Source organism: Arvicanthis niloticus, chromosome 3 (assembly GCF_011762505.2).
Source record: "Arvicanthis niloticus isolate mArvNil1 chromosome 3, mArvNil1.pat.X, whole genome shotgun sequence".
NCBI classification, from domain to species: Eukaryota; Metazoa; Chordata; class Mammalia; order Rodentia; family Muridae; genus Arvicanthis; species Arvicanthis niloticus.
Genome location: NC_047660.1, coordinates 66624539 through 66646849, shown reverse-complemented (window position 1 = coordinate 66646849; position 22311 = coordinate 66624539). Strand labels below are relative to the sequence as shown.

The following is a 22311-nucleotide window of genomic DNA, read 5'->3' as shown; positions in this document are numbered from 1 at the left end:
TTCAGAGAAAAGGAGCTTTGCTTCCTGGGTGAACCGCCCAGATGAGAAGTGGACTATTTGAATGGGAGAGAAGGGGCATTTCATCTCGGCAGAGAGCGAAGAAGAAAGTATAAACAGAACTGTAGAGCTGGGAAGAATTGAAGAGTAGGAAGTATGTGTGACCCCCAAATTCATATCATTGTCCCTAACTATATGTGGAAACTGAAGTCTGGGAACATCAACGACCTGCCCGTGGCCACCAGCTGATCGCACGCCTAGGATGTGACCCTATCAGATCCAGTCCCCTCCAGGGTCCATGCTATTTCTGCCAGGTAACCTTTTGAATGTACAACTATTATGCCATTAGGGCCCCAGCTAAGAAAAATGTTAGTGAGAGGCAGGTGACACTTGGTGAGATAGGCTGGATCCAACTTGTGTCCTTGAATGCTAGGTAAAAAGATTAGGCAGTAAGAACCACAGATTATATTTTTTTGAAAAAATGTTTTATTTCTATGTATGAGTGTGAGGCTATGCATGTGAGAGACACGCCCACGAAGGCAGAGACATCAGATCTCTCCGGACCTGGAATCACTGGCAGCTGTCAGCCGATGCAGGTCCTCTTCGAGAGCATTATGTATTCTTAACCACAGAACCATCTCTCCAGTTCCAGCTATTCATTTCGTTTCGTTTTGTTTTGTTTTGTTTTGTTTTTTGAGACAGGGTTTCTCTGTATAGCCCTGACTGTCCTGGGAACTCACTCTGTAGACCAGGCTGGCCACGAATTCAGAAATCCACCTGCCTCTTCCTCCCAAGTGCTGGGATTAAAGGCCTGTGCCACCACTGCCCGGCTCCAACTATTCTTGAGTCATAGCATAGTGGTTCAGTGAGACAGGATATCAGGTATTCCTCAAACTGGCCGTGTATTTAAGGTTGGCCTTGAACTCCTCATCTTCCTGCCTTGACCTCCACAGAGTTCCGTGATTGCAGGTATGTGTCACTGTAGTCAAGTACCATAATCTGTTCTCCAGCAGGAATAGAGGATAGAAAATCTTGGTCGGGGAGCATTACACTAATGGGGAAAGGTTAACAGAGCTGGTGTGTGGAATAGAAAGGCAGAAAGAACTGAACCTAGAAAAACAGCAGTTCAGAAGCCTCAGATAATCGTAGAGATGTGATGCAAGAATAGGGATGAAAAGAGTTTTTGTTGTTTGTTTGTTTGTTTGGGTTTTATTGTTGTTTGAATATTTTATTTTATTTTTTGTTTGTTTTTTTGTTTTGTTTTGTTTTTTAGAGACAGGGTTTCTCTGTGTAGCCCTGGCTGTCCTGGAACTCACTCTGTAGACCAGGCTGGCCTCAAACTCAGAAATCCACCTGCCTCTGCCTTCCAAGTGCTGGGATTAAAGGCGTGTGCCACCATTGCCCAGCTGTTGTTGGTTTTTGAAGACAGGGCTTCTCTATGTAGCCCTGACCATCTTGAAACTCAAGTCTATAAACCAGGCTGGTCTTGAACTCAGAGATCTACCTGCCTCTGCCTCCTAAGCCCTGGGGAGTCAAGGTGTGCGCCATCACCACCCAGCAGGAGTGTATTCACAAAACTGTACACTGTTTATAGGAATTAGGACCTGATTAGATAGCTAAGACTAGAAGGTAACCAATCTCCATTGTTGATCCTTGAAGCTCATCTCTCATAGAAGACTTTTGTCCAGAAAGAAACCATTAAGGGACACTTGGAACTGCTCAGAATCATCTCCTGGGGATTTTCAAAGTTTGAGACTTATTCTGACACATTTCACTCTACTTTATATGGATCTGCTACACTGCAGGTCTTCTGCCTTTTCCCTCTTGAGTCAACAGTAGACACTCTTTAAAATCCCCTGCTGCGGCTGTTTTTCCACAGTCAGAGGGATTTCTCCGTCTGGTGGTCAGTACACCTGAGCTGGGAGATCAGACAGGAGGGCAATGTCCGACTCAAGCCAGCCTGTCCTCCTCAATTCCAAACGCTTCAGTGGTTGGGTCTCCCCAAAATGTACACACTAAAATTCTCCCTCCCAACATGGTAGCATTAAGAAGGATTTGGGAGAGTCATGGTGAGGTTTGGTGAAGGTAAAAATGAGACTTCAGGAATGAGATTTAGAGGCCAGGTGAGCTCTACCATTCGAGGTCATAACGAGGCCAGAAACCATAAGATTGGCAGACTGGGATGAAGTGATGGGGGACAGGGATTTGATATCTGAAGATGCCACTAGACTGGAAGTGATGGGGTCGTGGCTTTGATCATCTAAAGATGCCACCAGACTAGCAGCTTACTCAACTCAAAGGTCATGTCTTGCTATCCATGATTCCACAGTCTTTACACAGCTTGAAGTTCTTGCTGATTTCAATGTTGTGGCTGGATTACTCCCCAGAGATGAGAACTTGATGGATCTCTGCTGCTGCTGCTGCTGCTGGAAGGAAGACAGTAGAGAGGCCGAGCCAGAGCCAGGAGTGATGTCATGTAATACTGTGACATCACAGTGTTTCTTTTCTGCTTTCTTCACCCATTTTTGTCTCCCTGTTGCCACACCTTCTCCCCAGTCATCTGACTCCCACATAGCTGCACACACTTGTATACATAGGCACAGACACCGTCTGGGCTCCCAGGTATATGAAAGCGGTGGGTAAGGGGGATTCCTACTGCATAGGAGTTTAAGCTTGACACAGTGCTGGAAGGGAAGGCCGGTGCTAGAGCTGAAGCTCTGGGGTGGAAAGGTGGGGGAGACAGGAGAGCAACAGGGAAGAGAGCAGTTGTCCCTGGTGCTGCTGTGACTTACCATGCTCCTTACCCTTCCTTCACCTCATTCTCCCTCACTCCCCAGCCCCAGCCCCTACTACCCCTTCCCCACCCCTCCCTCACCCCATCCACTCCCACCCCCCCACACACACACACAATTGACCATGGCCTCAGAAGCAGAAAAAACATTCCATCGATTTGCTGTCTTTGGAGAATCATCCAGCAGTGGCAATGAAATTACCAACAAGAACTTCTCCAAACTCTGTAAAGACTGTGGCATCATGGATGGCAAGGCAGTGACCTCCACAGATGTGGACATTGTGTTCAGCAAAGTGAAGTAAGGGGCCAGAGGTGGGGGCTGAAGTGAGAAGGTAATCGGTCACAGCGAATCTGTTTTGTTTTGTTTTGTTTTTTTTTTTCGTTGTTTGTTTGTTTTGTTGAGACAGTGTTTCTCTGTGTAGCCTTGGCTATCCTGAAACTCTCTCTGTAGACCAGGCTGACCTAGAACTCACAGAGATCCACCTGCCTCTGTCTCCTGAGTTCAGGTACTAAAGATGTGCACCACCAGCCTGGTACCGCCTGGCATAGTTCTTAAGATGGAAGATTTATAAGGAGCATCTGCTGGGAACTGTCCCAGTCCCTATTCTCAACACTCACTGGCAGGATAAAATAGGCATTCCCGACTAAGAAAAAGGTAGATGTTGGGAGGTGATGACTTCATACTCCACAGTTACTGGATTTCTGTCTGACGGGCCAGGGCCAAGAATGCCAGAACCATCAACTTTCAACAGTTTCAAGAGGCGATGAAGGAGCTGGGCCAAAAGCGCTTCAAGGGGAAGAACCCAAACGAGGCTTTGGAAGATGTTTTTAAACTCATGGAAGGCAAGGACCCTGCCACCACTGGTGCTACGGTGAGTAGTAGTAATGACCTTTTGTCTGGTCTTTTCCTTTCTTCCTTTTGATGTTTGTCCTTCCGTCTTTTCTTCCTGTCTGTCTGTATTTCTATCTAGCAGGCCCTTACTCTCTTAGACTAGCCTGGAACTGGTTGTCTGACTCAGGCTGGTTTTGAACTGAAGTCTTTATGTTTCTGCCTCCCAAGTGCTGGGATTCTAGGTGTGTGCCAGCCACCACCCTGACTTCAGTGATAATGTTCATCCCAAGCCCAGAACCCTACTACTTCCCTAGACTCCTCTGCTCTAGTCCACTCTCTGCTTCTATGCCCCAAATCTTGTTGGCAGTGCAACTCAAGAGACAGAGTAGATAGCCTGTGGTACACTGCCTGTCCTGCTTTAGAGCCCTTGTAGTTGTTCTAGAGATGACACATTTGTGGCCTGGAGAGAGATGTTTGCTTCCAGGGCAGTGGAGCTCCCAGCTACCTCCTTAGCCACAGAATGGCTGTTTCTTTAGTATTTTTGTTCTTGTTGTTTTGTTTTGTTTTGTTTTGAATTTATATGAATACACTGTCACTGTCTTCAAACACACCAGAAGAGGGCATCCGATCCCATTACAGATGGTTGTGAACCACCATGTGGTTGCTGGGACTTGAACTCAGAACCTCTGGAAGAGCAGTCAATGCACTTAACCACTGAGCCATCTCTCCAGCAGAAGAGCTGTTTCACTAGTAGAATTTCTACTCGTTCTCAGATCCCATGGCCCAGACACCTCAGCCTTCTGTGTCTTTAGACACTAACATTGGAGGACTTAGTGCCTGTTTCACTAGTCCTCCTCCTACATATATTAAGGTTTAATCTCAGACTTCCTGCCTCTCACCCCTCTCCTTCCTAAACTGTGTCCTCTGTAGAAACAGTGTTCTCAGCTCTGCACATTGTGGATGTGACTTGGGACCGAAGTCCTCTGCCAGTATCCTGATCAGAAATAATTTTTCTGGATACGGGAAACTGCACCATCCTTTTCCACAGCTGTGTCTGGGCCTCAGCAAGCAGCACAGTGCCAGAGGCAGAACAAGAAGCCCTCTCAGCATGTGTTCTAAGGCTCTAAGACCATCTGTGGGGAAGGGCTGTGAGGGCCAGGGAAGGAGGGCTTCAAACTCACCCTCTGGCTTGCAGAAAGCGACCACCGTGGGTGGAGTAGACCGGTTGACCGACACCAGTAAGTACACCGGAACCCACAAGGAGCGCTTTGATGAGAGTGGCAAGGGAAAAGGTATCGAAGGACGGGAAGAGACCACTGACAACTCAGGCTACGTGAGTGGCTACAAGGGAGCTGGCACCTATGACAAGAAAAGTCAGTAGAGAGGAGCCATCTTCGCCTGCTAGTTTCCTGATCCTGTGTTTTTAACACTAGGAAAAAAAATCTAGGAACTAATAAACAATGTGTGTGCAGCAGCTAGTGAGTTCCATCTCGTGAGTAGGAGGCACGGATTGGCCCACAGATAAAGGGAGAAGAGAAAGCCCAAGGAGCCAGGGTTTCAGTCATGGACCCTTTACCCTGCTAAGCCTCATGCATACCAGCCATAGGGTCCTAGTCTCCGTGGCAACTGTTCCTGAGACCAGGACTGGAGAATACATTTGGAGATAAGAGTTAAATCAGATGCAGAAGAAAAAACTATTTACTTACTGTGTTCACACAGGAGTGGTTCCTTCCTTTCTATCTCCCCAAAGGGAGTCACAGTTCTTGACTTGACATTCCATGACCCCCATAATCATTTATGATCTTGAATGAATGTGTCTCCCAACTTCCTCCATCTGTTAGAATCCAAGTTTTGTTGGGAGATAAATAGAAGCTAGGAAGGGAGCCTGACACCTACTACAAACCACAGATTTGTTTTCAGGCTGGGGAAAGATAGAATCTTTCTGGTTGGTTGCTTTTCGAGACAGAGGTTTCACTGTGCAGTCCTGGCTGGCCTGGAACTCTAGATCAGGCTGGCCTTGAATTCCCAGAGATCTGCCTGCCTCTGCCTCTCAGGTGCTGCCATTAAAGTCGGTCACCCACCTCACCTCCATTCTCATGCCTACAGAGCAAGAGGGTCAAGGGGGGTGATCATCAGGACACCCAAAGCAGGGGAGGGAATTCAATCATAATCGAGTTTGAATGTTTTTAACTTTTTATTTTAAAATGATTACAGATTCACAAGAAGTCAATCTAGAAAGGAACTCATGGGCCTCCTGCCCAGTCTCCTCCAGAGGTTTTGACACTTTACATGATGGGGGTTGGGACTGCCTCTTCCCCTTGCCACCTGAGTGAAACAGAGATAAGGGGAGACAGGGGGACTGAGGGACCTTGAGTAGGACAGGAAAGATAATCTGAAATTCTGGTGGGCCAAGGTGAGAGAGGGATAGAAGACAGTGGTGGGAAACAGGCAGACAGCATGGCTAACAGTGGTTGGGAGAGTCTGGGAAAACAGCACTAGACTCCATGGTGGGAGGAGGTGGGGAAGGATGGGTTATATGAAGGGAAAGGGGAAATCACAGATTACTGTGGGCTCTCAGGAAGGGAGGCAAATAGGCCAGAGGGTCATAGGGAGGTTCTGATTGCCGGAGCGTGGCAGGAATTAGAAGAGAACTTGGGGTTGCAGGAGGTGTGGTGGGGGTGGAGGACTGACTGACACTAAAAACAGGCCTAGGGAGAGATACTGAAGCTGGGTGCCTGTTGCCATGGTGTGAGCTGGGGCCTGGGCCTCCCTCCAGGAGTCGGGATCTGGCCCAGCAGATACACAAGCACTGCCAGCTGGACACAGTCTGCTTCTTGGGTGGGTTTTACTGTTGCTGGGAGAGGAAGGCTCATGGTGGGGGTGATGACAAGGCAAAAGAGCCTGAAGGAGGGCGGGGCTCTGCTTCAGATGTCAGGGAGGAAGACTTGCAGACAGACTCAGAGTTTGGGAATGGGCCTTGGTGTGGCATGTAGAAAGCCTGTAGTAGGTAGGACTGGTTTGGGAACTAAGTCCCTAGTAGAGGCCAATGATGTCTATTGGCTCAGCATCATGCTTGCGGGAGCAGAGCAAGTACAGCCTTTGGTTGGTCAGGGTGCTATTGTAGCTACAGCTGGTTGGTGCCTGTTTATGGCCCAGGGTGCAGACTGTGATGGGGAAGGAGTTCCGAGTGAGGGTGCAGTACTCATTGTAGTTTTCACAGAAGCTCTCGCTGTATTTGCAGAACTTCTGGATGCTTTCCAAGGGGGCATGGACCACATAGTGGATCTTAGGGCAGTACCAGTCCTGCAGTTTGCCTCTCACGTAGGCAATGAGGCCATTACAGTATCCTTGGAAACCCTTCGGATAGTTAACCATGGGGTAGTCAACATGTAAAGTTCGGAAGTTCTTGATGGCTGCCTGCGTCGTGATGCCTGTCACCAGAGTTGGCCGTAAGACAAGCTGGAGGACCAGGAGCCAGGCCACGTCTGGTGCCATACCTGTTGCTGGCAGAGTTAAAGTAATTAGAGGTACATTGGGCTAAAGAGACTGTCCATCCTTCCCAGAGTCTCCAGTATTCTCCAGCTTTCCCTATGTGTCTCCCCTAACATCTAAGAACTGCTCAGTACCTTACAAATTCTGACACTCTAAAGAGGCAAAGCACTTGCTCAAGGCTACCCCTCAGACCAGCTATCTACAGCCAACCCTCCTCCTGTGCTTCACCACCGAGACTCTGTCTCACCCAGTCCTTGGGCTGTACAGCGCAGATTCAGAGGTCCAGCTGGTCCTTGGGGAAAGATGCTTCTGAATGCTCCGTTTCCTGGCACTCCTTTTGGTAGTTACAGAAGGAGTGGAGAACAGGCTGCCTTGGTAGTCTCTAAGAACTCTGCAGGAAGAAACTGAAAACATCGGAGGGTAGTGGGAGGTAGGGATGCCTAGGGCCACTTACAGCCTAGAAGTGGGCTGAGACTGAAAAGGTTTCTGGATAAAGACATTCTAGAAGGAAGGTGTGTCCCCTGGGTTTGAGGAGCACTGTGCTAACAGGGTTAGATGGGTAGGAGGAAAGAGACATCACTGTCTGGTCTCCATGCTGCTATCTTCAGTACACTTAGATCCAACCTCCTGGCTAGAAATCCCTAAGTTCCTGGGCCTTCTTTGATGTTTGCTCTGGCTCACTGGTCCTGCTTTTAGCAAAGTGGGAAGGAAAGAACCATCTTTTATATGAAGAACAAAGTGTTTACCTTTGATCAAGGGTTCACCAATGTCTCATCCCACTTATAAGCCCCGGGGCCATGTGCATCAGCACCTACCACTAAAGTGGCAGGCTGAGAACAAAGAACCTCTAAGACTTCCCACAGTCCCCCCTCCCCAATGCCCAGCTGAGTGTGCCAAAACCTTGCACCCTTGACTCAGGGCCTGTCAGTTCAGAGCACTGCTAGGAATCTCTGCATGCTGCCTCTGAAGCCCCAACAATCTGGTTCTGGCTCTTGAGAGAATGTGAACCACCTGGCCTGATCAGATTCTTGGTATTGGCTGGTGACCGGTAGTTTTTCCTGCTGAGTAAAGAGCTAAGTTACTCAGCTTTTTATCAAATATCTGGATCTTCATCAAAGTCAACAAGCTAGTTTCAAGGAACTTGCCAGCTGTAACCTTTGACCCCACAGGCCTTTCAGCCCTGTCTCCCTGTGGTGATTCTCCACATTTACACATTTTAGGGCTTTATTTGTGACAGGCTCTTACTGTGTATGCCAGGCTGGCCTTAATTTGCTTATCAGCCTGTCTTCAACCTCTTGAGTGCCAAAAACAGAGCTATGTATCACCCTGCCCAGCCCCTGGGATGCTCTTAGGAGAACCTTTCACCTTCAGCAGCAGAAGCAGGAGTCAGGAGGCAGACCCCTAGGTGCTCTGAGGTTCACTGTGGAGCTCACAGGAAGGAGGAGTTGGTCTCAAGAGACATATTCGTATTCTCTCTATGGTTTTTCATTTGTAGCCTCCTCTGGACTCGTTCTTTCTGGCTGCACAAACTAGAGCCCAAAATTAAATTTATTCTCCTCAGACTCAATTCTCTTGTGTCTTTGTCTTTATTTCCCTGTTGCTGTGCTAAAAATCTTTGACAAGAGTGACTTAAGGGAAAAGTTTATTCTGGTTTATTCTGGTTCACATATCAAGGAGAGCCCATCAGGGTGGGGAAGTCGAGGCAGCAGGATCCTGAAGCAGCTTGTCACATTGAATCTGCAGTCAGGAAGCAAATACAAACGAACACATGTTGCTCAGCTCCTTTTCTCCATCCACACAGTCCGGGGTTCCAGCCAAGAAACAGTGGCTGGGTTTTGCCACCTCCATTATTGTCATCAGGATCCTCACCCAGAGAACTCAATTCAGTTCTCAGCACTCACACGGTGGCTCAGAACCACCTGTAACTCCAGTTCCAGGGGATCTGATACACTCTTCTGGACTCTGTGGGCACCAGGCATGCAGGTGAGATATATACATACATACATACATACATACATACATTCATGACAGCAAAATCCTTGTACACATTAAAAGTAAAAAAAAAAAAAATCTGTTTTGTTTAACCCTTTTCTCACAATATATAATCCAGTCAACAGGTCACAGGGCCTCTTGCTCTTGTCTGTGTCTGTATCTGCATTTCCACCCCTGCCAACTTCCCATCTTGGACTACATCCCACACCCAGTGCCCTCAGGCTGTCTCTCCTGGGAAAGCTGCTGATGCCTTCCCTTGCCTCTTGCCCCATTTATTCCATAACTAGTTTGCATGAGGACAGTCCTAAGGGTCTCATTACTAAAGTCTCTGCTTAGAGGAACTGCCCTGAGGATTGTGCACAATTCGGACAAATGACAAATTCAGACCCACAGAGGCAAGTGGCTGTCCTTCAGGCTGCAGGACAGTGCCCTGGCCTGGCTGATTGAATTTGTGCTTTGAGGGCGTCAGCCCACAAAGTCTAGGATGCCAATTTCAGTCATGCTCCTTCACCCCTAGTCTCTCCAGGCTGTAATTGGAGCTTTATATGGCTTTTTCCATCCCACAGGTCCCCACTCTCTAGCCCCTCCATCCACTTACCACTCACGTGTGCACACAAGATGCCAAACTTTAAAGCACGCTACAGAGGGAAGGGTTCCCTTCCTGGCTCTTGTCTCATCCTCTGTAAGATGGTTTTAATTGTCAAATGGTATGCAGATGGGTAGCTACACCTTTCCTAGGTCCCACATTAATTCACTTGTCATCTTTAGAGCCTCATTTATTCCCTACACAGACCTGATGACAAATCTACATCCCTGTGCCACCAACCCAGAGTCTCCTCTAAACTCAGCCTCCGTCTGAGATTCATCTCCACAAAGCTTCCAGTGGTTATGCTATGACAATGTTTTAAAAGATGTTTTAATTTATTCTTTGAAGATTTTGTTAGAGTCCAACAATTGCTGACGAATCAGACCCCAGACACAAATAGTATGTAAAAGCAAAGAGTTTATTTAGCTGAGTTTTCTGCATGCAGGGGGCTCCCCTTTTGGGAATGGAGACCTCCTGCAGACTCTCAGGCCCAGCTTGTATTGTCAGGGGAATTTTAGGGAGGGGTATGTGCCCTTTTACCTTGGTTGGTCAGCTCTATCTCTAGGGGTCTGACTGACTCTACAATTGGTTAGGGCTCTGGAGACTTCCCAGGGGGTTGCTTTCTCACTTTAGCTACCCATTCTTACTTTAGGCCAGATGGCAAGGTGTCCTTGGATTGGCTGCCTGCAGCTGTGGCTGACCACAGGTTCCCGGATCTGGGTTCTCATTTCTGGGAAATAGAAACTAAAGTCTAGTCTCCCAAACTGCCAGTTTGCAACCTGTCATGGAGTCAGCCTGGTTCTGGCCAACTCAGTCCTCTCAATTTCATACAATGTATTCAGACCATTCTTACCCCTATCTATCCCTCCAACTCCCCCCAGACTGTGCTTGCCTTGCTCCTATACCAACATCATGCCCCTCCCCCCCCCAGAAACAATTATTGAGTCCAATCAGTACCGTTCATGCATGAGTGTAGGGTGTAGGGACAATTAGGAGTATGGGCAACCTACCAGGGACTATACCCCTCCAAAGAGAACTGATTCTCCCTCACAATCAGCAACTGCCAGTAGCTCTTCAGTAAGGGATGGGTCTTCGTAACTCTCTTCTCCGTCCACGATGGAAGTTTGGCTGACTTGCTTTTGTGTAGGCAACCACAGCTGCCGAGAGTTCCTGAGAGCAATGGCCCTGTCCCATGCAGACACTATGTTTTGCAGCAGTCCTCCCTGGCCTCTGGCTCTTAGCATATATCCACATGTCTTCCTTGATGTTCCCTGAGCCTTGCAGGGAGGAGGCTGTGGTATAGATGAGGAATTTAAGGCCGAGCTTTTCACCCTCACTTATTCCTTGCACTTTGATGAATTGTCTGTATTAACTGTCACTCACTGCAAAGGGAAGATTCTCTGATGAGATTTGAGATTTGCACAAACATTGCTATGGGTATGAAGATGCATGTCTGGAAGGCAGCTTGATATGTCCATTTAGCAAAGTTAGTAAGTTCTCCCCCAAGGTCTCTGACCTCTCCAGCCACAGGCTCTTGGTCAGGTTTTCAGTACCAGGCACGAGTTCCATCATCCTGTGCAGCAGGCTTTAAATACAATCAGAAAGCTATTGATTATACCGGTAACATTCAGGTCACGGTGGCACTGATGGGCACACCCTACCAGGCTGTTCGCTATTGTCGCTTGTAGGGCCCACAGCTGGGTAAGACTGCTAATAATTTTTCATCTCCCAGCAGGCTTTGTAGCACTTTCCAGCACTATAAAAGCTAGCCAATAGGAATAGCTCTTTCAGATCAGTGCCAGCCTGAGTTCTCCACATCCTATGGTCGATCCAAGCATGCGATACCTTCAGCAACTAGGTCTTACTGCCAATGTCCTGTATTATTTGGAGGCTCTGTCCCACTGCCCCAGCCTCCTGAGTGCCAGATCTACACTGTACCACACACTGTGCTTATGTGTGTTTATAGCATTCTGCTATGGTTTATGCAAGGCACAAAAGAACTATTGTTAGCGAATAAATCTAGTCTTCTGATGACTAGCCATCTAAGTTAGAGGGAAATTATTATTATTGTTGTTGATGTTATTATTATTATTATTGATTCTTTGAGACATCATCTCTCTATTATATAACTCTGGCTGTACTGGAACTTGCTACATAAGCCAGGCTGGCCTCAAACTCACAGAAATTTACCTGCCTCTGCCTCCCAAGTATTGGTATAGAAGGCAGGTGCCCCATGGCAGACACCATTTCTTTCTCTTTTTTTAGGTTTATCTCTATTATTTGTTTAAATTATGTATAGGGATTGTGTGTGTGTGTGTGTGTGTGTGTGTGTGCATATAGGTATGTGCACATGTGCACAGGTCGATTTGGAGGCCAGAGATATAGGAGCCCCTGGAGCTACAGTTACAGACAGTTGTCAGCTCTCTGATATGGGTGCCAAGAATTAAACTCAGGTCCTCTGGGGGAGTAGCAAATGCTCTTAGCCACTAAGACATCTCCAGCCCCCCATCCACTCCAAAAATCATATTTCTTGAAGACAGAAAATAATATAGGAATGCAGAGATAAGAAAGATGCCATCTCTGCCAGCCAGAGATATAACTCAGTTGGTAGAGTTTTCCCCTAGAAGCCAGAGTCTGAGGCCTGATCCTGAGCAGCGGCTGCGGTGGAACACGCCTGAAATCCCAGTCCTAGGGCGGCGGAAGCAGGAGAATCAGGAGTTCAAGGGCCATCCTTAGCTATATACCATGGTGCAGGCCAGCCTGGGGACCCTGGGACTAGTCTCACTGGGCAGTCAGAAGTTAAGTGGCATGAAAAAAAAATTATGAAAATCATATCTGCATGCAGCTGATGAGAAAAGTCCCACTCGGCGCCCCAGCCACGTGCAGGTATGATGGTAGGCCTGAGTATGGGCTAAGGGACTTATTTTGGATATAAATAAGGAGTGTGGCACTGGAAAGGGTTTAGAGCACTGATCAACCTATTACGCCCATTACCCTAAGACCAGGTCCCTCTCTCCTATGTCCTAGCTTGTCTAGAGGTCTGGGAGCCAAGGATTCTAACCTTTGGTCAGGGCTGCCGCCTCCAAACACACAGCCGTTCCAGAAAAGGTCATGGGAATTCAAAGACCTGAAGAGAGTCCCACAGCTGATCCCAACTTTGCAGCGTCTCACTTTCTCCAAATATAAAAATGAGCCTATTCCCCTTATTTATCCAAGATCTACATTAGGCTGACAGAACTTGGATCGGCTCTGGTCTGGAGGGAAACACTCTCCCATGGACTTCCCATTGGTATCTAGAGGCTGTGTGGAACTCCGGAAGAAAGGCTTGGCTCTGAAGGGTAGGCACCAATCCAGGCCTAGCCTCTCTCCCCACCCCCTTGCTCCCTCCCACTGCAGGCTGGAAGAAGCAACAGCTGTTGTGCTGTGGGGAACACAGGCAGGGATCCACCTGGCACTGGAGGAATTTTCACAACACCCACCCCAACTTTAACAACACACACACACACACACACACACACACACACACACACACCGACGGACAGCAGGGAAGAACGTTGGGCCAACAGTAATGACTGGAGTTAGAGAAACAAGGAAGCCAGGGCGCGTGGCTTTCCTCTGCCAGCCGCCTTCTGCTCCTCTTCTTTCCCAAAGCTGTCCTCTTTCTCTCAAGTTCCCCGCCCCCCCTCCAGAACCTACAAACCCACCTCCCACCCCCACCCCGCTTTTGCCAGGAGGATCATGAACGTAAAGTGTCAAAATTGTCTTAGCGAGTGCAGATTGAAGCCGATCCGGCAAGTTGGACATTTTAGGCCAATGCAATCTATGCAAATAACAGAGGCAAAGGTTTCAACCTGAACTGTGCCAATTGTAGGTTTCAACTTTCCTGTTCCAATTTTTGTGTACAAACTTGAAGCTCCACTTCTTTTCCCTTTGACCGGAGAAACGACAGAGCTTTGTTTATCTCATTTGCACGCAGTAGGCAAGCAGCCTCTGGAAACCCCAGAATGGTAGAGTTAGAAGCAAATAGAATAATAACGACAGGAAAATGCGCCGCAGATCATGGCTTGAAAGCATCACACCTTCGGGAATGGAAACTGGGAAAGGACTCTAAGAATTTTAATGAGCTTACAGCCACCCCTACCCCCCCCCCAACCTGCACTTCAGGGGCAAGACTGGGCTGAGCTGATGTGAATTTGGTCCACTGCCTATTTTAAAACATGGGTTCTGGGGCCGAGAAGATGGTTCAGTGAATAAAGGCATTTGTCACCAAGCAAGGCAACCTGAGTTCAGTCCCCGGAGCCCTCGGGGTGGAATGAGATACTGAGTGCAGTAACTTGTCCTCTGACGCACACCTCCACCTAGGATCCCTCTCTTTCTCCTCCCCCTCCCTCCCTGCTTCTCTCCCTCTCTTTCCCCCTTCCTTTTTTTTTTCAATAAATAAATAAAATGAGGATTCTTCGTGTGTGTGTGTGTGTGTGTGTGTGTGTGTGTGTGTGTGCTCGCGCTCACGTGCGCGCGTATCTGTGCCTGTGAATCTACAGCAACTTGGTATAATGCTCGCTCCAGACGTTCTGACACCTTAACAAAGAAGAAATCAGTGCTTGTCAGGGCCAAACCTCTCCAGGGAAAACACCCTGAGGAGCAAAAGGCCTGTGTGAACTTGTCCTTAGTGTTGTTTTGCCACCTAGTGGCCTTGTCCTTGTCCAACACCACTTGTCCTGACAGAAGTCCATCTTTGCCCACAGCTGTGCTGTCTACCAAAGGGACAGCTGGAAACATTCTCCACTTCTTTGCTCAAAACCCCAACTTCTGTAAGGAGGTAGGCAGAGAGTAGACATGATCGAAACACACTGTATTCATGCATGACAGTCACAAAGGATGTATAGTTTTAAAATGTCCTAAATGTATAAAATTATATTTAAAAAAAAAAAAAAAAAAAAAAAAATCCTAACTTCTGGCCCAAACCTTAAACTTCATAGCCAACATGGCTTGTGTGGTTTGACTGCAGCTACAATGCACGTGGGTAGGTGACCTTTTTAACAGGCCCTTTACTCCCAGAGTGACATCACAGCTCTTCTCGTGGTTCCTAAGGTTTCCTCTGTGTGGTTCTCTGAATGCCCTATGCACATGCTCCAGTGACACAGATCGCCTGGCTGTTCCTCACAGCACCCCAGGGGTCTGTGTCCACTAATGGTGTTTTGGTTGTCTCATCTGGGAACATCCAGACAAGCACAGGTTTACCCTCTCATTTTTATGGCTCTGTCCTAAAGTCACCTACTTCAATGACCTATTCAAAAAAAATCTCTGCCCACTCTATCCTGTTCTACCTTTTCTTCTCAGCAATTATCACTTTGAGCAAAATTATATGTGTTTTCCTGCTTTCCCTAGTGTAAGGCAACTCTGTAAAGATTGGGGTTTTGTCTTATTCATTAATAGGAATTGGATATACCACTGGCACAAAATAGTTGCTTTTTACAGTGTGTTCATTGTGTCGGGGGATGTTGGGGGTGGGGTAGAAACAGACCTGAACCTAAGATTTTGAGGTCACTTGTTTATATGTGAATTCTGAAAACATAAAATAGTCTTCACCTCTTTTCTGGGTGTTCCTACCCTGCTAGAGATGCTTCTTGACTCCAAGCTCCCCATTTCAAGCTCCCAGGAGCTCCCAGAGCAGCACGGACACAAGCTGTGCCCGGCACAGAAGCAGGAACTATAAAACGAAGGAAGGGCTGAGGCCCAGTGATGGTAGTGTTTCAAATGTAAACACTTGGGTAATGTTTAAGCTCTGCAACTTTCTATAAAACAGGGAAGGCCAGAGAAGAAATGGGAGGGGCTAGGTGCCATCTCTTGGTAAAGGAAGTGGCCTTTATCAGTACTCGGAACTAGAGAGGCTTGGAGAAATGAATCTTAGAATAGATGAGCCACTGCAGAAGGCACTGGGCGTGGTGACTGACGGTTCATCCTTGTCCCTTGCTTCTTCCAAGTCCTCCAGGAGACAAATCCAGCTTGTATACTTACCTGGATGATGAGAAGTTATGCGAACTAATTTTCTGGACTACTCCGTCTGTACCACAAGTCAGAAATAAAGCAATCCTTAACACCACAGTGATTGGCTCTTCTCCAGATAATAAGCCAGAGGTCCATGCAGAAAAAGATTAACGTCAATTCTCTCTGGAATTCAGTTGAGTTGACACCTGTGTCAGATGTCTTAATAAGAATCACTAAAACCATGTGGCCAGGGGCCAAATCCAGTATAGTTTTGAATGTGAGGATTACAGATTCCTTACTGCTGAGTATGTTTAGGCAGGCCCGTTAGCTCCATAGGCATCCGCTTGCTTGGCACATATAAGTAGAGAGTCAAGAGGTTGACTCATTTCCTGATGTACAAGCTGCCCCCCAGCCTTCCCCAAGTCACATGCAGCATAGCTCATACCTTCCTTTAAAGAATTAGGTCGTTTGCAAAAGTCCTCAGAGGATTGCCAGTCCAGCTAAGTTGAATGCATCCCCGGGCCCCTGAACCCATCATGGCACAAGAACAGAAAGTGATGAAGAATGGCAAGGAGAGGACAGAAAAGGAATGGTTCTGACCGGATGAAATATGTCAGCAATAAGATAGACAAAGGCCTGGCTACAGGAATGGTTGAGACCTCATATCTTGATCCAAAAACAGGAGGCAGACAGAACACAAGTTAACAGGGAATCATGTGTGTTTTTTGAAACCTCAGAGCCTAGTGACATACCTCCTACAACAAGGTCACTGTCTTAGTTACTCTTTGATTGCTGTGAAGATTGCACCATGACCAAGATAACTCTTATGAAAGAAAGCATTTCCCAGGAGAATTGCTTGGTTACAGTTTTAGGGGTTAGTCTGTGGCCATCACAGCAGGAAGCAAACAGGCATGACACTAAAACAGTAGCTGCGGGATTTTTTTTTTTTAAAACTAGAGTCTTTCTATATAGCTCTGACTGTCCTGGAACTCACTATATAGACCAGGCTGGCCCAAACTTACAGAGATCCACTTGCCTCTGCCTCCCCAGTGCTGGGATTAAAGGAGTACACCACAGTGTCTGGCCCAGTAGCTGAGGACTTTACACCCTAATCTGTAAACAGTTAATGGACATTAGGCTTGGAACCAACTTTTGAAACCTTAAAGCCTACCCTTAGCAACATACCTACTCCAACAATGCCACACTTTCTCCAACAAGGCCACACCCACTCAAGCACAGCCACATCTGCGCATCCTTCCCAAACAGTTCCACTAACCAAGCATTCAAATATATGAGCCCATAGTGGCCATTCTCATTCCACTGCCTGGCCCCATAGCCTTGTAGCTATCTCATAAGGCAAAATGCATTTATTCCAACTCCAAAAGTCACATAGTCTTTCAGTCTAATCACTGCTCAAAAAAGTCTCTTTTGAGTCTTAAAGCAATTTCTTAACCCTCATAAAATAAAAAGCAGATTACATACTTCCAACATACATACCACAGCACAGAATATACATCACCATTCCAAAAGGAAGAAAGAGGGCACAAGAATGAAGTACTGGACCAAGGTGAGCCTGAAACCTGCAAGGCAAACTCCAAATTCTGTCTTAGATGGTTTGTTCAGTCTCCCATTCCCCACAACGTTGTTGACTGCAGCACATTTCTCTCTCTTGAGCTGGTCCCATACCCTGAATGCAGCTTAACCTGGCAGGTATCTCAGCTCTGGCATCTTCAACATCTTGAGATCTCCAAAGCAACCCAGGCTTCACTTCACAGCTTCATGAAATGACCTCTCTGGGCCACCATGCAGGGACTCCCTTGCCACATGCCTGGCTTCGTCAGCTTTTCTTAACTGTAGGGGAAGATGTTACAACTATTTTTCTGTATCTCTGTTTGTAGTAACTTAAAATTAATAATAACTTTTAAAAGCCCTGATTTTGGTTTTAAACTCAAACATTAGCTTCCCCCAGAGACACGTCCCGGGAGAAGCACATTTCAAAGACATCCCAGAGGAAGAAAGACCCAAGATAAGAGTTTATGAGGCCTTGGCACAGTAAAACCTGGGTAAACAGACTTAGCAACTGGGCCTGAGGATGGAAACTGAGCCTGAGAATGGCTGTTGGAGTTTGGCCTTTATGGTTAATGTTTAAGAAGTAATTGTATAACTGCCTTTATGAGCCCTGTAAATATGGTATAAATACTGCCCTCAATTTTGGCTCAGGGTTCTTCTTGCCTTCATACAAGAGAACCTCAGCACCAGCTATTATCATTTCATCAATAAACCTCATGTTATTACATCTAATCCTGTCCATGAGTATCTCTGGGAGAGTGTGTCCCGTGTTATTAGATCTTTAGAATCCAACATGTTGACTCTAAATCCAGAACTACATGGCCAAGCTGTCAAGTTCTTCTGGCTGTTGGAGTTGAAACTTGGCCCCTTCCTTGACTTTCATTTGTGTAAACTTTCCGTTGTTGTTAGTTGCTTAGGAAACCCCTCTGGTTTACTCCTTTCACAGGTTGCAGGATTATCTGGGTGGTGTCTTGTCCTGTTTATTCTATTTTAAATCAGGTCTTTCTTTAAAGTTCTCATCTCTTTCAGCACAAGCCTTAGATGCCCCTTTTCTCTTCAAACTGTTTTGTATTTCCTTTTGCCTGGCTTGCTCTTTTTCTTTGCAGGTCTCATAAGAGTGATCACTAATAACCATGTTATTCCAATCCAGCCAGCCAGAAGAATGTGACAGCTTGGCAAGAGGGTTCTGGAGTTAAGAATCAACAAAAATACAGGAAAGAGTTGTGGCATCTTTCCAGTTAAGGAAAGCTGACAAAACCATGTATGTGGCAGAAGAGTCCCTGCATGGTGGTCCAGAGAGGTCATTCTAATCCATAGTCAATACTAGGCTGTCTTGAAATATATTTTGTGACAATGCTATTCATCCAAATCTCTTCAATGTGTCCTCCAACAATTTTGGGGGTGGGGGTGGGTAACAAGGACAGAAGTGGCCATGTTCTCTACCAAAATACCACTAATATTCTTGCCTCCCTGAAACCTCTAAAGCTGAGCCTCCATAGTCCAAGTCACTCTCCACACTATGGTCTCCTATGTTCCTACATGGATTGCCCACTAAACTGCACAGAAAGCATTAAGCCAGTTTTCTAGTCCAAAGTCCTGAAGTCTTCCACATTTCTCCAAACAGCAGCATGGTCAGGCCTGTCACAGGAATATTCCAGGCCCAGATACCAACTTCTGTCTTTGTCACCATGACCAAGATAACTCTTATAAAAAAAAGCATTTCATTGGGAACTTGCTTATAGTCTTAGAGAATTACTCCATGGTCATTATGGTGGGAAGCGGACAGCCATAGCTCTAGAGCAGTAGCTGAGAGCTTTATATTCTGATCCACAGGCAGCAGGCAGTGAGAAAGACACTGGGCCTAGCATGGCCTTTCAAGACCTTAAAGATCACTCCCAGTGACACACCTGTTCCAAAAAGGCCACACCTACTTCAACAAGGCTACACCTCCTAATCCTTCCCAAACAGCCTTAAAATATTTTCTGCCAGCTTGGCCATAGGGTTTGACCTTTTCAAACTTTCCAGCACAAGCCTTGGCTCTAAGCTGAAGAAATGGCTCAGTGGTTAAGAGTACTGTCTGCTCTTCCCGAGGTCCTGAGTTCAATCCCCAGCAACCACATGGTGGCTCACAACCATCTGTAATGTGATCTGATGCCCTCTTTCAGCATGTAGGTGTACATAAAGATAGAATGCATATATATATATATATATATATATATATATATATATATATATATATAAAATCTGGCCTAAGTATTCAAATATATGAGCTAAGCCAGGCAGTGGTGGTGCCCGCCTTTAATTCCAGCACTAGGGAGGCAGAGGCAGGTAGATTTCTGAGTTTAAAGCCAGCCTGGTCTACAGAGTAAGTTCCAGGACAGCCAGGACTACATAGAGAAACCCTGTCTCAAAAAACAAAACAGAAACACAAATTAAATATATGAGCTTATGGAGGTGATTCTTATTTAACACACACAGTCCACTCCCTGGCCACCTAGGCTCATGGCTATATTATGATGTAAAATGCACTTAGTTCAATTTCAAAACACCCCATACATTTACACAGTCTCAACACAGTTTAAAAGTCCAAAGTTTCTTCTGAGACTCAAGAAAACCTCTCATTTGTAACCCTCTGTAAAATCAAAAATCAAATTACATGTTTCCAATACATAACGTCATAGAATATACATGACCATTCTAAAATGGAAAAAAAAAAAAAAAAAAAGGAGTACAGTGAGGAAATACTGAACCAAAGCAAGACAGAAACTCAACAGAGAGAATTCCAAATCCTATAGCTCTATATCTAGAATCAAACAGCTTAGATCAATCAGTCCTTCCAGCCTTGTTTCCTGCAACGCACATCTCCCTTTTGGGAGGCTTCCACTACCTGTCTGCAGTTCTCACGGATCTGGCATCTCCAACATCAGGGTCATTAACAAAATCCAAAATCCAGGCTCCACTCTCACAGATTCACTCAATGCTCTCTGTTCAGGGATTCCCCTGCCATATGCCTTGACAGCTTTCCTTAAAAACAGGGCTATTTTACAACCCCTTACTCAACTATCCTTCATGACTAATGCCAGAACCACAAGAGCAATTCTGCCAAGTGTGGCTGCCCACTTGGGTTGAAGCCTGCCCCCCTCCTGGAATCACATTTGCATAAGCTTTGATTTGTTCTTGGGGTGGTTTTGTTTTGTTCAAAGCAGGAAATTCCTTGTATTTTACAAGTTGGAACCTTAGCTCCAAGGGGTCTTGCCCTGAGGACTCTGTCCCTTTTCCATTTTCCTTCAGGCCTTTCTTTAATCTTTTTCATCTCTTTCAGCAAAACCCTTGGTTCCAATATTAAACTTCCTGGCACTCTCTTTCTCCTCAAACTGTACATTTGGCGTTTTGTCTTCCCCTGCTTGCTAATTTTCATCACAGACCTGCATGAAAGTGATTACTAAGAACAACACACTAGGTCAGTTAAAGGCTGCCTTGAAATGTCCTCCATCAAAGAGATTTGTCCATTGCTTTTCAAATCAGCCTCAGGCAAGTTCTTAGGACAAGGGCAAAAAGTGTGTATGTTCTTTGCCAAAATATGACAAAAATGGTCTCTCTCCCCATTCCTAAATTGTACCACTCTGGAACTTCCTAAGTTTGTCCTCCACAGACCATGCTATCAGCACTACTGTCTTCCAAGCTCCTCTAAGGCTGAATGTGTAAGTTCTGCTTACACATTCAACTATTTTATACCCATAAGACCCAGTCTTCCACATCATCCAAACAAGCACATGGTCAGACCTGTCACAGCAACACTCCATTCCTGCCACCAACTTCTGTGTCAGTTGGGTTTTTTTTATTGATATGACACTAAAACCAAGGCAGCTGATAAAAGAAAATATTTTACTGGGCTTTTTAGAGTCCCTAACCCTCTAATGCTCTAATTTTGGCAAAGAAAAGTCACGGCTGCAAGAATGGCTGAGAGCTCATATTTTTATCTGCAAGTAGAAGGCAGAGAGAGAGAGAAAGAGAGAGAGAGAGAGAGAGAGAGAGAGAGAGAGAGAGAGAGAGAGAGAGAAGAAGGAGGAGGAGGAGGAGGAGGAGGAGGAGGAGGAGGAGGAGGAGGAGAGAGGAGGCAGAGAGAGAAATAGATAGAGAGAGAGATAGATAGAGAGAGAGAGAGAGAGAAAACAATGAGGAGGAGGAGGAGGAGGAGGAGGAGGAGGAGGAGGAGGAGGAGGAGGAGAGAGGAGGCAGAGAGAGAAAGAGAGAGAGAGAGAGAGAGAGAGAGAGAGAGAGAGAGAGAGAGAGATCTAAAAATGCCATGGGCTTTTTGGAGCTTCAGAGTCTCCTTTCAGCAGCATACCTCCTCCAACAAGGCCACTCCCTCTTAGTCCTTCCAAAACGGTTCCATCAACTTGCAATCAAGTATTCAAACATGTGAGTGTAGGAAGAGGCATTCTCGTTTAAACCACCACAGACAGGTTAGTTAGACCCAGTAGTAGGTCTTCTTAGGCTACCAGTCTCAAAGTTTAAACATTCAGAATTGGGAAGCTGCAGTTGCTGGTTTTTGTACACATTGGTCAACCACTCATACTCAGACCACCTAGGGAAGGCTTTGTCATCACTCTGAACCTCATTCAGACAATGCTTTGTCCCTCCCATGTGGCTGAGGCATGGGGGCTTTTGTCATGGCCATGACCATGTCAGTAATATCCATTCACTTGGGACTTCATTCTCTCTGGGCTTCCTCCATTCCCTACACACAGAAATGGGGACCCAAAGAGACAGGGCAAAGAGTAAAAGGCAACAGAATTATATAAGGGATTCAAGGTCAGGATACTGATTAGTGGATGGTATCACCGTAACTGTGAGTACCTGGGGAGTGGTGAGTTAAAGCCATGGCCAAAAAAGGGAGACAAATAAGGTCAGGAGTTTGGTTGATTAGCTAGAATAAAGTACAGGAAAGTAGTGCCTTGACTGAGTAGTCTCTGTTCTCTGTCCCAAGCAGCCCCAGCCTCAATCCTGACTCTTCCCTCTAAGGGAGATGGTATCAACCAGAATAAGATTCTGTTTCAGGCT

General features: G+C 46.4%; 2 protein-coding genes across 2 annotated transcripts; one reads left to right on the top strand and one right to left on the bottom strand.

The window, feature by feature from the left end:
- Positions 1–2840: 2840 nt before the first annotated feature.
- Tppp2 (tubulin polymerization promoting protein family member 2) lies at positions 2841–5094 on the top strand. Its single transcript, XM_034499038.2, has 3 exons — positions 2841–3086; positions 3507–3660; positions 4816–5094. Exons 1-3 carry the CDS (start codon positions 2914–2916, stop codon positions 4999–5001), a joined length of 513 nt encoding a protein of 170 aa, XP_034354929.1. The 5' UTR covers positions 2841–2913; the 3' UTR covers positions 5002–5094.
- A 789-nt stretch (positions 5095–5883) lies between these two features.
- Rnase13 (ribonuclease A family member 13 (inactive)) lies at positions 5884–7492 on the bottom strand. The gene is made up of 2 exons (XM_076930492.1): positions 7360–7492; positions 5884–7123 (listed from the first exon to the last, which is right to left on the bottom strand). Exon 2 carries the CDS (start codon positions 7113–7115, stop codon positions 6654–6656), a length of 462 nt encoding a protein of 153 aa, XP_076786607.1. The 5' UTR covers positions 7116–7123; positions 7360–7492; the 3' UTR covers positions 5884–6653.
- Between the last annotated feature and the right edge of the window lie 14819 nt (positions 7493–22311).

Coding starts and splice junctions, on each gene's coding strand:
- Tppp2 (XM_034499038.2), top strand. CDS start 2,914: ATGGCCTCAGAAGCAGAAAAAACATTCCATCGATTTGCTGTCTTTGGA. Junction 3,087..3,506: donor ATTGTGTTCAGCAAAGTGAA/GTAAGGGGCCAG, acceptor CTGACGGGCCAG/GGCCAAGAATGCCAGAACCA. Junction 3,661..4,815: donor CTGCCACCACTGGTGCTACG/GTGAGTAGTAGT, acceptor TCTGGCTTGCAG/AAAGCGACCACCGTGGGTGG.
- Rnase13 (XM_076930492.1), bottom strand. CDS start 7,115: ATGGCACCAGACGTGGCCTGGCTCCTGGTCCTCCAGCTTGTCTTACGG.